The 15,463-nt window shown below is 42.5% G+C and overlaps 1 protein-coding gene across 9 annotated transcripts in view; it reads left to right on the top strand.

The window, feature by feature from the left end:
• The window catches only part of aak1b (AP2 associated kinase 1b), a 94,290-nt gene extending 79,081 nt beyond the window's left edge, over positions 1-15,209 (top strand). For all 9 annotated transcript variants that reach the window (XM_068001057.1, XM_068001060.1, XM_068001058.1 and 6 more), the window contains one exon: positions 12,964-15,209. In XM_068001057.1, the coding sequence (XP_067857158.1) occupies positions 12,964-14,060 (1,097 nt within the window). In that variant the 3' untranslated portion in view covers positions 14,061-15,209. The remainder of the gene's footprint in view (positions 1-12,963) is intronic.
• Positions 15,210-15,463: the final 254 nt, after the last annotated feature.

Below are 15,463 nucleotides of genomic sequence, written 5' to 3'. Positions count from 1 at the left end.
TTTAAAAAATTGTTTCTGTAAATTAAGCAGCTAAAGAGGAAGCATTGTCAGAAAATAACCACACCCTCAATCATGTTGTGAAGGCATCCTGTGCGTTATCGCAGACTGACTCTGCATTGTGCTCTAAAAGTGACAAGTGTCCCCACCTTAATTTTATGACGTCCGTTCAAAATGCCTCCAATGCATAGCGATTCAGATGCACACTTCAAAACTTTTGTGATCGAGTTCACTATCCCACAGTGCCTCTTCATACATCTATTTCTTATGTCCCTCATCAATGATGTTGTGGGGAGGAGGAGATTTACTATGAACAGGATTTCATGTACTTGAGGACTTTGTTTAAAGTAATGTTGGGTATCTTTTTTTTAAGGCAGGGAAGGAAAATTAATTATTTGATGCTGATCCATTGACAAAATTGCAACTTCAATCCCCAAAATACCAATAACAATCTGATTTACTAAAGGGAATTTGCCTCATTTGGTCACTATAAATCAATGACCCCAATTATAAACTGACGGGGTTGCAGAATCCCCAGTAATAAAGATGGAATTTAACTTATTTGGTCACTGTAAACCAGTGGCCTTGATAGTATTAGCGATAATGGTTTGCCAACCAATTTTGCACTTCAAACAAGACAGCTGATGGACTGGTTTAAAAATACTATTTTTGTTGTATCCTGGTCCACTCAATGACTCCTACTTCTGACCAAATTTAAATTCAAGCAGAATTCTGATCTCTCATAACCTGACATTTATGTGCAAGAAATAACTGAGTAGCTGGACCTCAGCGTATCCAGCAAGTTGAATAATGAAAATGTCAAATGATGAGGACATTTTCCATTTGTCAGGAATATATATTGAAGCTGGGCGTTGGTCAGGAATTTAGTGCAATGGGAAGTGACTCGATGAAGTGGAATTTTCTGCTTGGTTCGTGAATGTGTTTACTTGCGAATCATTTGAAATGGAAAAGTTCTCCTGGCTTGGGAGTTTAAATTTATTTAAATCCTGCATCTTGAGGCAGATAAGAGGGATTGGTGGGTTTGTTTTGGCTTTCTTTATCTGCTCCGACAAGCACTTTGTGTCCAAGAGGGAGACAGTTTGAAATTAAGAGATTGGAAATGGCCAAAAGTTAATGAGATTGCACGTTAATTTGTGAAATGATGTTGCTATCTCCAACAGAGGACATCTAGCATGAACTTGCTGTGTGAACCTGAACAGTTCCATTTTTTTCTCCCCGTTTATCTGCTATGAATGTCTGATTTTTTTTTAATAGATATATCACAAAAACCAGGATAAATCATGCGACCTTTGACTGTTTGTTTATCAATGGCTTTTTTCCAGTAAGTGCAGCTTTTCGGCTTCTAGTTAAACTGACATAGAAATAAAACATTGAGTTCTGGGCTGTTCATAAGAACATAAGAAATAGGAGCAGGAGTAGGCCAATCGGCCCCTCAAGCCTGCTCCGCCATTCAATAAGATCATGGCTGATCTGATCCTAACCTCAAATCTAAATTCATGTCCAATTTCCTGCCCACTCCCCGTAACCCCTAATTCCCTTTACTTCTAGGAAACTGTCTATTTCTGTTTTAAATTCGAGGTGTGACTGGACCACTGGGATGCCACAATAATGCTTCCGAGTTTCATGTATTAAATGGGCTATATTTCAGCATATGTAAATCAGTATTCTTTGCCCTCCTCCCCACCCCACAAGCCCAGACGATGGCACTGGATACATCAGGAGTCAAAATGTCCAATTTGTTGGTCTTAATCTCCTGATCGGTATAAACATGTAGCTGTGGATACTGTTTAGGATTACATTGCAATCATTGCAGCTGCTTATTCGTGAAGATATGGATGAAACTTTACTTTAACTGTTGCAAGAATTCCATTCTGAGTTGCGAGTGTTCCTGTGACTGTAACAAGTGGAAATTTTATACCTGTCAGTGAAAGTCATTGTTTTGTCAGTTGACATATCTGCCAGATTGTTCCTGTAAATTAGAAATAATTTACAGTTCTCTGTTTTCTTTGTGGAAGAAAATAAACTAGTGTCATCTTGTCCTTGTTAGCCCCAGTTCCAGCTGGTCTCCACCCATTGGGTAGTGGAAATCTGGAAAAGTCTCCCCCAAAAAGCTGTTGAGGCTGCGTCAATTGGAAATTGTCACCACTGATTTTTGTTAGGCAAGATATTAAGGGTTACAGAACCAAGGTTGGTGGATGGAGTTAAGATACAGATTAGCCATGATCTAATTGAATAGCGGAACAAGCTCGAGGTTGAATGACCTACTCCTATGGTCAAGGGGGAAGTTCAGAACTATTTGAATTGCTGTAATGGTCATCGTTCCATAGGATATGTTTGAAACAATGAGAAATGCACTCTGAATAATACATGCTATTGGACCCACGGCCTAAGGTGTATTTATGCCATTGTGCTGGGGTAAGATTGCACACTTTTTTTATACTGAGATACCTCGCTCAAGGGTCAATGCCCCAACGCGCAGGACATTATCAATGTTGAAAAGAGGAGGAGAGATGATTGATTGGCTATGCCAAGTCTAGGTGGTAAGATGGGGAGAAGACTTCACTGGAAGTTGAGATCCTGTTATTGCGAAGGAGGGCTGTTGTTGATGCCTTTCAACTCCATTCATCACCATCTTGTTCCACTGTCAATTTCATGCTTCTAAGGGATGGTTGTAGATCTGTCCAATGTTGCTGCTATTGTGTTTTTTTTTGTTGAAAATTTGTTCCTTGTGTTTTTAAGCTGCTTTGTCCTTTTGGCACAAAACAGTCATGTGTTTGATTGGAAGCAGGCAGCCTTTATTGCTACACTTTGTGGATTAAGTACTTCTGATTGCAAGACTGACGCAAATTACAATCTTGCTGAACATCAGCAAAGGGTTTCCCCAAGAGGTTGAACTTTGCCTGCCAGTGTCTCTGGTCATGGTGTGATAGAATGGGACTTTCTGCATTGCTCAAGTGTATGGTCTGGTGGCTTGATGCAGTGCCAAAAATAGAATTTGGCATAAAGGAACGGAGCAGATAACTGTCAGCAAATTTAAGGCTAAAATTCAGTTTCTGGTTATGCCGATATTGGTCCCTTCATATGCCACCTGTTAATTTACAATCTTGTAACTCCATCCTATCTGTTTATGCTCCTTTTTCTACATTATTTGATTTGTTCCCAAGTGCTGACCCTAACCTTTTATCAGATCCCTAATTCTTCCCCTCCACCCCCTCCAAAATGTTAGTGAGAGATCTCTCGCACTTATTCCAAGCCCAAGATACTACTTAAACTTCTAAGCAATTGCCAGCAGATATGAATGTTTTCTGACCGTCCCTGATGGATGTAGGGCAGTTTAGCTTAAGTTTCTGATTAGTGCCACACTGTCCAATTTACAAGCTGAACAATCTCAACATTTAGGAATATAATATTGTACCATGTTGCTGTTATATTGGTTTGGGAGTTGAAGATGGAAGAATAGTGACAACTGTTTATTTTTTAAAAAATTAATAATCTTTGTGGAATAACGTGTGTGCTTTGTTATTTTTCACTGTTATGGCAGTTCCAATAGACTGAAGTACTGTCTGCAACAATGCCCAGCCAGCACCTGTTGTTGCAAGAACATGTGGAAATTGTGGGCAGGAAAAGACCAGTGATCTGTGCAAAATAACACCTAGATTCTTTTCTCTCTCAACCGCTTTCAGTACCGTTCCCTATAAATGATAAGTGTATTCTGTGTTGCTGCTACCAACATGCATGACACCACATTTATCGAGGTTAAATGCCATTTGCCACTGCATGGCCATTCCCCGAGCGCATCTAAATCTCATTAGATTGTGCTCCCCGACTGTCTTAACCCTTGCACAGATCTTAGTATCATCTGCAAACTTACTCACCATGCTCCCAACACCAGGTAATTGATAAAGACCGTGAAGAGTTGCAGGCCTCGGACCGATCCCTGGGAGATACCACTAGTAACGTGCCTCCGGGCTGATCCACATCCGTTAACTACAACTTTTTGGCTGCGGGTTTGGAGCCAATTCCCAATCCAGTGTATCAAATGCCCAGTGATGCCACAAAATTCCATCTTGTGAAGTAACCTAGTGTGAGGTACCTTATCAAAGATTTTCTGAAAGTCCATGTTGGCCGTGTCTACCGGATTTCCCTCATCCACTATCCTAGTGATTTCTCAAAAAAAAACTCAATCAAATTTGTAAGACAAGACCTTCTTTTCCGGAAGCCGTGTTGAGTGTCTCTAATGGCCCCTTCTCTTTCCCAGTGATCATAAGGGGCATCTCTTAGGTCTGCCTGTTGGGTCTTGTAGTGTAACAATATTTGTATAGACAGTCTCGGGATGATGAAGGAAGTCTGTCCTTCCTGATGTCCTCATCTAAAAAAAATATGATTAAGACTAACAGTCCAAGTGCTGTTGTCTTAACTGATATCAGTTGCCAGTGTCCAACTCGTTTGTCTACGTACAGTACACTACAAACAGTACAAGTGGTTGATAAAGATTGATGTATCATTGGGTAAGGGTGGATAAGTGGTGTGTGCATGACAGGTGTACTCTACTTGTATGCCATTTGCGCTGGTTTGAAACACTAGATAAATTTAATATGGAGGAACCTGTCTGACTTCCTCTCCAATATTTTTTTTGTGTATTCGACTTTCATAGTTACACTTGTACACACAGCACCTATTTCCCTCAAGCCTCTCTTTTCTCCCGCCCCCCCCCCCCCCCCCCCCCACTTACTGAGAGATGTGCCTAGGTCGCACAGTACCAATTGTGAATGAATTTTTGGCATTTGCCAGGTGTGTACTGTTGCAATAAAACTATCAAAATTATAAAATCTATGCAACATTTACTTTTCCACGTTCTACTGTTCCAAGCTGTTTAGAAATAATTTTCACAACACTGGTTTCTTCATGTCAGTAGAAACTACAAGCTTTGATTTCGGTCCACGAAAATTTAGTTAATAGATGAAATCGACTTGGACAGAAAATAGGATGTGGTCCCAACTGTGTAGTCAAAATCGGGCGTTACCAGGGGCCAGTGTTTTGCAGGTATTGAATTTGTCTGTAGCATTTGAACCGTACTTCGTGAAAGGGGGTATACTTAGATGAAGTGCATGAAAATTGCTTGCTTGGCTTCATGCTTAATGGTGGTATTGTAAGGCAACAATTTAATGCCCTTTTGCCCTCGTGATGCATCAAACGATGTTGCCTCGTCAGACCTGGCCAGTGGTGCCCGCACACATGGATGCGGAGCACTGCTGCACATACTTTGCCAACCCGTGCAGTGGCACTCTTGAGTAAGTGGAGGAAATATTAGTAATAGAGGATGAGGACCGTGCTGACAAGCTGATGAGGCTGTCTTGGAGTGTGTTGTGTGGGACAAAGGCTTGCAGTGCTGCATTGGCCTAGCTGCTGCCCCGAGAGAGACAATCTGTTTTGCCCGTGGCTTTGCTGGGCGGCAGAGGTGGAGCTAACGAGTCGGAATGCCAATCGGCTGCTGTCCATTCGGCTGTAAATTTGATAAAATCCATGTAGGCCTCAGGTGTAAGCCAATGCTCACACCTTCTTTCTCCTGTATGCAATGCGTTGCATTTCATCGACTCCCTTACCAACCCGCAGGGTGCAGGTTGAAAAGGGAGCGAGGTTTTGAGCGAAATCTTGCCGCTGGCCCGTCCACAGAGCAATGCTGGTGTCACCGCTGAACTCCCGGTAGCTGGAGCACTAACCTGAAAAGCAGCCTACCACAAAAAGAAACATGAAGGTCTCGAAATATATATAGTAGTGAAAAAAGTGTTGTATAAATTTGATTTTTTTTTAAAAGTTAAATCGACTCCTGTCATCAACCATTCCCATAAAATGAAAAATTCCTGAAGTATGAGTTTTTAACGTAACAGTATCCAGATAACTTCATTCTGTAGCTATTCAGGTACTCCTATTTTTATTCTTGTTGAATATCCAAGCTATAGCCATTTGAAGTCAATCTGTATTGACTTATTTTGTTTTAATAATTAATAAAATTTGTTGCTGTGATTATTTCCATTCCTTCTAATACTGCACTAAGCTGCATTCTTCTTGTTCCTGCTAATGTGTTTATTGTTGTAACCTGGAGTCTCATCTTTGTAACCTGCACTTAATTCCTTGTTCGTTTTGCTTCCAACAGAACTAATATTGTTTTTCTAATTCCATCAGTTGAAATAATGTACATTTGAACTGCCTGTAAAAATGCCCTCTTTCCAATCTGAAGTTGATTGCAAGTTCATGTGTTGCCAATCTATGCAACCTGTGCTACTGTAGTTTCAAATCATTGTGGGTTAACAAGTAGATTTCCCGAAGGTCAGTCTTTTTATTTTTCTTTGGTTTTATATTCATATCAATAAAACTATACTGTTGTGAGTTGTAGTCATTCCAGCTGCAGTATTGTGCAATTCTGGTGTAATGTGATGTCTGTTGTATGTGCACCTTTCAAAACCTAAACCAGGGGAGGTGCTTTGGTAAAAAGAAATCATTGGTTATTATTTGAAGTAAACGGATCTATTATTACAAGTGCAAGAAGCAAAACTCTACACGGGTTTTGTGACAAAACTAGAAAAGCAGTTGTATAGCTCTGCTTCGAGAGGCTTTGATTTGCTTTGACTTTGCTGTGATTTCAAAGCTCCAGTATCTCTCTCTCTCTGGCTTACACAGACTGTGTCAATGATATGTTTCATTTCCGTTTTTCCACATGGATGCTGCTTCTGTATTCTCCACTTCAGGCTTTTAAATCACACCTTCGAATTTTTTTCTCTCGCTTCAGTTGTGTTCCTGGTGTAACGGCACAGGCAGAAAAAGTCCTTGTTCTGCATTAAATATATTTCCAAAAGTGGCATATGCGCAACCGCATCCGCAAAACGTGCAACACCCGCCGTCCCCCCGAAAAAAAACCGTCGTGGCCTGCTTGCCAAAGATCCATTTGTTGTAAAAACTGAAGGCCTGTGTAAACCCCCTAAAGGAGAGATGCTCTAGCTTCCATTCGCTGCAATCACCACGCTGATTGGCATGCTTGTTAGTAGTTTGCATTAAGTGGTGCGGAAGAGTGAATGTTTGTAGCGTTACTGAGCAGAGTAAAGCTGCAAATCAAAGCAGAGTATTTTTGTACAGATTCTAGTGACTAAAAGGGGGTCTTGCCGATGACGACGTTGTATCTATACTTTACATTGTAATGTATCCAAGTGACCATTTTCCCAATAAATAATGTTTTGATGCATATATCTTAAAATAAGCTTTGTACTGTGTTTTAATCTCCTTTCCTGACCCCCACCCCGTGCTGCTGAAAGTCTCTGCTGAGCTCACTGCTCTGTGCCTGCGTATTGAACTTTCTGTGGGACAAACCGGACTGATTGTAGACGCAGAGAGGGTCAGCAAGTAGTTCTCGGCCGGCTCTGCACCTACCCTTCTCCCTATCTCCGAGCTTGCCAGTGGGTAGTGAGGACTCACTTCTCACACCCACTACCCCCCACCCCCCCCCCCCCCCCCAAAAAAAAAGAAAATCGTAGAATCGTTACAACACAGAAGGAGGCCATTCGCCCCATCGTGCCTGTGCCAGCTCTTTGTGAGAGGAATCCAGTTAGTCCCATTCCCCTGCTTTTCCCCCACAGCCCTGCAATATTTTTTCCTTCAAACTTGGATAACGCTGCAAACAGACACACCAAAAGAGTTGGGGAGAGCAGTTCTTGATTTAGTTGAAGATCTTTGACCTACAAGGCTATTTTGAAAATATAAGGAATCTTACAACACCAGCTTATAGTCCAACAGTTTTATTTGAAAATCACAAGCTTTCGGAGGCTTTCTCCTTCGTCAATAGTAATAGATCCCTGGGATTGACTGCAATGTAATATTTGGTTAAGGGCATCAGACAGTATTTTAGAGCCTGATAATGCAGCTTGAACTGTTAAAACTGTTATAAGAAACCCAAGATCATCTTGTTTCATATGTTAGTTCCAAACTCATTGGGATGTTGGAGAGGTACAACAGGTACATGTTTGCCCAGAGTTTAAGGGTACATTTGCACCATTGGTATTGTAAACTTTTTATTTTGCACCAACACTGAGGTTTCCTCCTGTAAATCTGGAGTCGGGCCCTGACCTGGCTCCAGCACAAAGCAGAGCGAGGCTCCCTGGTAGAGTACAGAGGCTTCTGTTGCAGTGTAAATACACTCTGAAGTTATAATGAGCAGAGAAAGAGTGGTGAGACCAGTGCACAGTCCTCTGAGACCTGGCTTTAAATCCTACCCGGACAGATAGGTTCAAAGTTCCTCTATCTGCTTGCAACTATGTCACAAAAGGAATTAATTGGGTATCTCAGCCTGGTTCCTACTGACTGTGGGTCCACAGCACAAACTTCCCAGTGATTGGCAATCTTGCTCAGAGAGGCTGATGTGGGGTAGGTGGAAATGTCACACTGGTACATTTGGTGATGCCCTCCTGAAGGTAGAGTTAAACAGCACTGGGGCACAAAAGAGGCAGCTTTATTTTAAATCTTAGTAATGTTGACCGGGGTTAGTTGACGCTGACAGTGCCGGTGGGGGTGGTCGGAGGAGGGAGAAGAGGAGTGGCGAGATTAGTAAATGAAAAATTGTAAATTAACACTTTTTTTTAAAAATGAATAAATGTATTTTTAAATCTTACTGTTTCAAACCCACAATGAAAATTAGATTGTGAAAGGGCAAATGCCAGTGAAAACGCTATCATGTGGTGGGAAGGGGAGGGGAGAGGAGAAATGAAGCTAAGATCACAATAACCTGTTCCTATACTGTACTAAACTCTACCTGAGCTTTTCTGCAAATGCAACCGGAAGTTGGCAGAAATGGCATTTTAAAGCATAATGGTACTTCTGCTAAGGTAAGATCTTTTAAAGTGTGTTTCTGGAAGCATCTGAATGTTTAAAATTGATTTCACTTGTAATACTGTAGATGGACGATTCAGAATCCTGTAAAACCTGTAATTGTTGCGGCATTTATGATAAGTATTTAGTCAAAATCCTTGCTATTTATAAATGTTGCTTTTGATGCAGTGCATTAGCATTTGGTGAGATTTTCATAAAAGTTCAATGTGGATTAAGTCTGCAATCTTGAATCTCAATTTAAATCCCACAAAATGAAGGGTTTTACACTGAGAATGCACAGTACCAGTAATATTTTTGGTTTATAATTTTGTACATATATTATAAAATGTGTTATTTATAAGCAGGATAGAACTCCAGGAGTGATGGACTTGTGTACATTGTCCAATAACTCCTTTTATGTCTTTGTGGAAGATTTGGCACTCATTACACATTAGGCATGACTCTGCTTGTTTTCTGCGAGATAATGTTCAAACCATTTCCATTTATGTACTCTCTCAAAGACGTGCATGTATTTCCAGAATTAAAATACGTAAGGAATAAAATTATGTCTCAATGGAGACTGATTTTCTGTTGACCTGGTTGGTACGTTTGGTTATAAAACTGCTTGTAAAGTTAAGAGGTGCAGGACTGATGAGATCATTTTAAAAAGGCTTAGTATGATAATTCTGAGATTGGTAAAATCAGCCACGGTCGTACCATTTTGTGGAAAAATGAAACTCAAAAGCATTGTTTCCACCACATGCTAACATTAACTGGATGCAATAAAAGCAGAAAATGCTGGAAACATACATAGAAACAGGAGTAGGTCATTCAGCCACCCAGCCTGTTCCACCATTCAATTATAAACAATTTTACAACACCAAGTTATAGTCCAGCAATTTTATTTTAAATTCACAAGCTTTCGGAGGCTTCCTCCTTCGTCAGGTGAACGATCTCCACATCATGACTACCATCGACACCACAAACTGCCGGCTCACAATGGAAAATTTTCACATCGTTCACCTGACGAAGGAGGAAGCCTCCGAAAGCTTGTGAATTTAAAATAAAATTGCTGGACTATAACTTGGTGTTGTAAAATTGTTTACAATTGTCAACCCCAGTCCATCACCGGCATCTCCACATCATGACTACCATTCAATTAAGTCATGGCTGAGCTGTATCTTAACTCCATTTACATGTCTTGGTTCTGTAACCCTTAATACCCTTGCCGTACACAAATCTATCACTCTCAGGTTTGAAATTTTCAACTGACCGTGTCTCTGGTCTGTCAGCATTCGACAGAACAAAAGATGGGTTGCTGTTTCAAGTGTCGACCCTCTGTCAACTTTCTGCAGGGTCGACACCTGAAATAGCAGCCTGTTTTCTCCCCCCCCCCCCCCCTCCCCCAGATGATGGACCTGCTGTGTATTTCCAGCATTTCTGTTTCAGATTTCCAACATTTGCTTTGCTTTTCATCTTAACTTGGCTGCATTATCTCCTCGGGACAATTTCTCCAGAATTACCTCATCAATAATGCATGTTCTACAGCTCTGCTGACAACCAACATTTGTTGCTCCACTGCAGTGAAACCACTTTTCAGATTACAAAGTTACCTTTGCGGGGTGGGTTGGGGGGGAGGGGGGGAGGAGAGGGAGTCCAGATCTTTCCAAGGATTGCCATTTACTGTCTCATTTCCAAGACGCCAGCCCTGTTAAAAAAAAAACTGCACAGACATTCATAACTCTAATCCATGTGTGGTGGTGCAGTTTTAAACTAATTCCACCCAGTTACCTAATCAGCTGATGTAAAAGGCGTCGTTCGGTGAGAAATGGCACCTGGTCCGTTTGTACCAAGTATTTTAACTAAAGTAAAATAGTAAACAGTTAACGTGTTAATAGGGGTGCGAGCTCCCAGTGTGAGCAGAATTTGCAGGGAGCTGTGGCTGGAAAATCGCTGGCCCACAATGACTGAATTTCCATCCGTTTAAATTAATGGGCGGAAATTTGTCTCTTGCGGATTCCTGGTTTCTCGGCCAACGCTCCCAGCAAGCACCTGACTGCGGGATCATCCCTAACTTTCCTTGTTTGTGAAATATAGTTGGTATGATCTATATTCGCTTGTCTGACCAGCAGGGCCATTGGTTAGTTATGACTGAATAAGGCAAATCCTGTTTTTATTACAGGGGATTCCAAGATTTTTGGCAGTCCTTTGGAATCATGTTCCACAAAACAGTAACCAGCTGATAAGTTGACTTTGTTTTGTACCACACATGAAATTGCACTTCCATTTTTTCGAAATGTGCCTAAAATGAATATACCGTGGGCATTGAATATTAAACTGTCAGTGCGCTGTTGTCTAGAGTTAATTTCAATTTTACACAACAAAAATTCTTAGTTTTCATTGCATTCATTAAGTTCACACAAGCTCGTATATTACAAGTTCCATTGCATAGTATCTGGAGATGCAGGTGGTGAGGGCCTTGCATAGAACTATACATTAAAGTCCACTATTATTTGGTAGAATTACTCAATATACCATATATTTAACCCCCTTCTACCAAATAATTGTGGCCTTTCAATTCTTAAGTAGGGTTCCTGCTGGGATCTCCCTCCATTGTTCAATGGGCCGAGGGTTCCTGCTGGGATATCCCTCCATTGTTCAATGGGCCGAGGGTTCCTGCTGGGATATCCCTCATCGGTCAGGGAGCCAAGGGTCTCTTGGGGTATCGCTCATTGTTCAATGGGCCAAGGTTCTCGATTGGGGTCGCCCTCATTGTTCAATGGGCCAAGGTTTTCTATTGGGGTCGCCCTCATTGTTCAATGGGCCGAGGGTTCCTGCTTGGTCTCCTTTATTGTTCAATAGGCCGATTTGAAGTTTCCCTGGTCATTCTATGGCCCGAGAATCAGTGTAAAAGCTTCTGGTTTGCGAAATGGTCTCTGACCACTTTTTAATCAATTCAGGAGCTCCTGCAATCATTACATCTAATCAGTCCTGTACCTTTTTGGATTTTACTGATGCTCTCCAACTTAATGAGGTTGCTGAACAACTTTTTATTGGTACTGTACATGCTGTGTACTTACCCCATTGAAATGCTCAAATCCCTTTTTGTGATCGGACCCAGGCTGTGCTTCTGCGTTATCTCAGCTGTGTTTTTGTACAGCGAAGTAATCCCATGGGCCTCTATCAAAAACTTCCTGAAGTCCTCCCCTTGATATTGTACTGCATACTTCATAAAGCAAGGACGAGGCACAGGCTGGAATGTGTTTCAAGGCACGAATGCATCGCAAGGTGGCGTCCTGTTCGAACAACTCTATTTATGTGGCATTTCTCGTAGAGACATGGCTGTGTTTCTGGGACAGAGGGATACAAAGGTGGCTGCAGAGCAGGAGTGGAGAAGGGCATAACCGGTTAAGGAGAGGTTAAGCTTGAAGAGAAGGGATCTTCAGGAGCCTTTTGAAAATTAAGAAATTGAGGTGGGAGTTCAGAGCAGCTGCTGATGCAGCAGGAGAGAAGGAGGTGATAACCAGCTGCCAGAGTAGAGCGGCAGTGTATTATCATCTTCAGAACAGCACCATGTGTTCCTTCCTTCAAGCACAGTCCAGCCTCTCTAAATATGGGAGTGTATTATATGTACACGTCAAGTTTGGGTGCAGAAGTTTAGAAAGTTTCCAGTGAACTCCCTCGAGTCATGGCAGCCCAGAGCTTTTCACAGTGTTAAGGACATGACTTTTTTCATGTCCTACCGTTTGAACAACACGTATCGCCAGTGCACCATGAACAAACCCTAACACAGGCACATGTCTACAGTTGAAGTACAGTTACTGCTGTGATTGTAAACAATAGTTTCTGTACCTTCTGTGGTTGGGATTTCACTGGATCGTGAAAGGGAAAGGCAGGGTCCTGGGCCCTGTGCTGGTGGTGTCGTGGCAGTAGCCAGTTTGCTGCGGCCAGGCTCCGCAAGCCTTTGGGAAGCAGTGGAATTTATTCACTGCTGCAGAAGCACTCTGCCGTTGAATCAACATGTCGATCCTACTGTGTTCAGGGAGTGCAACGCTGCTGTCAGAGGATTAACCGGCTCTTGTTCTGTTCCAGGTTTCCCAACGGATGCAACTGGTTATCCTGTGGATCAGTTCCTGTCGTCTGCTAATAATGCTCCCGTGAGCCCCGGGATCGGTGAATCTAAGGGGCCTGACATCTTGAGGGTGAATTGGCCTGGCAGAGTCGGTCCTTCCAGCTGCAGTTCTGTGCACAGTAGTGACGAGGATTGCATTGAAGACGGTGGCGACCACTTGGACAACAGCGGCCACAGACCTCTCCTGATGGATTCAGAAGAGGACGAGGATGTCGGCAAACCCCAGAGTTCGGGGGGGCATTTGGGCGAAGCAGCGGAAGGACAGCCCAAGCTTGACCACTCAGCTGCGACAAACCTGCTGGAACCTCCGGCCAAGGTCCATGCGGAAATCAAGGAAGAAACCGCTGGCCAGGCAGATGTGTTTTCTGCTGCTCCCTTCAGGAACGCAAGGGGCATTGAAACGCTGCAGGGCGCTGTTGATGTTTTTACCAAGGCACCTTTTAAAGCTAAGGTGAATGCTGCTCGAAATCAAAGCGAGGAAATTGATGTCTTCACAAGGGCACCGTTTTCTAAGAAGAAAACGCTGGCAACTTTGGAAGAGACAGTTTCACACCCACTAATCTCCAACGTGCATGAAGCAATGCCTGAGCAATCCCAGTTTGCCCTTGATGCCCATCAGATTGGTCAAAATAGGTTCCCTGCTTTTCAAGACCCATGTGCCGTATCATCTGGGGGAGTCCAGCATCCGAAAGCAGCCAACCAGCAAGAGACCAAGGAAGCGACGTTTAACCGAGAAGCAGACCCGTCGAAAAATTACAGTGAATTTCAAAACCACCAAATGCATCCTCCCGGCACTTTGCGAGCTCAGGAAACGTTGCTGGCGTCTGTGAGCGCCCAGCCGTTCCGTCCTCAGGCGTTATCCAAATACTCCCGTCACTACAAAGAGGAGGAATGGCAGAATCAGCCGCCGGCTGTGTGCACCGTTCCAGATAAAATGCAGGGGGTCCATGGAGCCGATAACCCTCCCTCTCCCCACTCAAGGACTTCGCGGGTGCACGGAGCTGACCCATTTGCCGCCGCTCCCTTTCCCACTAAATCCCGAAATCAGAAACCTTAATGTGTGACCTGGGTGGTGGGAGGGTGGAGCGTCAGTTCCAAATTGCAGTATCTCATTTTAGCACATGGCCGTTTAAAGGCCTATTCCTCAACAGGGCTGTATCAAACCAGTTAAATTGTTGTATCTCACGCCTTGGTATTGTGCAAATGATGAATTTCTCGATGGCATCCAGGTTTGAATGAGGCCCAGACTGACAGAATGACCTTCTTCTCAATCTGACCTAGTCCGCAAGAACGGAGTTGTCTGGTCGCAAGGCGCTTCCAGGATAGTATTACAGATTCAATACAAATGGCTCTGTCATTCCCAGCCCCACAAAATACAATACAAGGGAAGAGAATGTTAAGTGTTTAACCGTAGCAGGAGCGGTTTGAAATTTCTCAGGCTTTTCAGCAGAGGTCTGTGGGGAGTCCAGCATTATTTGTGACCTGTGCTGGACCTAATCTTAAACTGGTTGTAAAAATTAGATACTGGGGTGACCAAAAATCCAGCAGAAAGTGTTTCACATTGCACAGTGTTCAGTAATCCTATCGATTTGTCTCCTTGTGGATGTGATTTTTTTTTCAAACTGCATTAAATGTGTAAATATAAAACACTACCATGCAACCAAATTTTATTAAACTGCCTAATAGCAAATTGAAGGAAAAAAATGCAATTTAACAGTGCCTTTTAAAACTAGACTAGTTTCTTTCCGGAGAATGAAAGTGTGCATTGAAGTGGGATACTGCAAGCTAGACATTCATAGTGACATAATCCTGCTGCTGTTCTGACGGTGCTGTCCTCCAAAAGTGTGGAGTGTGGTTTATAGTGACACTGTGTGCAGTGTAATCCTGTTTTTATTGCACAGTGAACACAAGATGCTAGTGCTACAATCATAGATTCCTTTAATGCTTAACGGATGGTTTCAGGCGATATTCAGGCTAACGCAGCACTGAGTGTGACTAAAAGTTAGCTGATGCTTTCTTTTGAGTATTTGAGTGATTCCACTGAAGATCTGCTATTCTTAGATTTAAAAAAAAATCACACTGAGGAGGCCTGAATTAATTCATTTGCACCGTAAATTTTTGAAAGATAAAATTACCGAGATTTACCAGAATAGATGTGCTGAGAAGATATATTTTGATGAATAAAATACATGATCACTCCTTTCAACTGTCAGTGTACAGTTATGTCAACGACAGTCATTTTGAGCTAGATACTTATCAAAGTGATTAAACTACATTTGAAGTTGGATGTAGTTTTCATTCAATCTTATTCTGCAAGACTTCTTGAAATCTGGTGGAAGTCACACCACCATGCCTTGCAGCCAAGGCAACGGCTTCTACCTCGGCACCTGCTGTGGGGCAGTGATGCATAATGGGGTGGGTTTTCAAATGGTTTGTGACTGACCAGGGAGGGGCTTAACG

This window comes from Heptranchias perlo, chromosome 20 (assembly GCF_035084215.1).
Source record: "Heptranchias perlo isolate sHepPer1 chromosome 20, sHepPer1.hap1, whole genome shotgun sequence".
Taxonomy (NCBI): domain Eukaryota; kingdom Metazoa; phylum Chordata; class Chondrichthyes; order Hexanchiformes; family Hexanchidae; genus Heptranchias; species Heptranchias perlo.
This window is presented reverse-complemented; position numbering and strand designations above follow the sequence as displayed.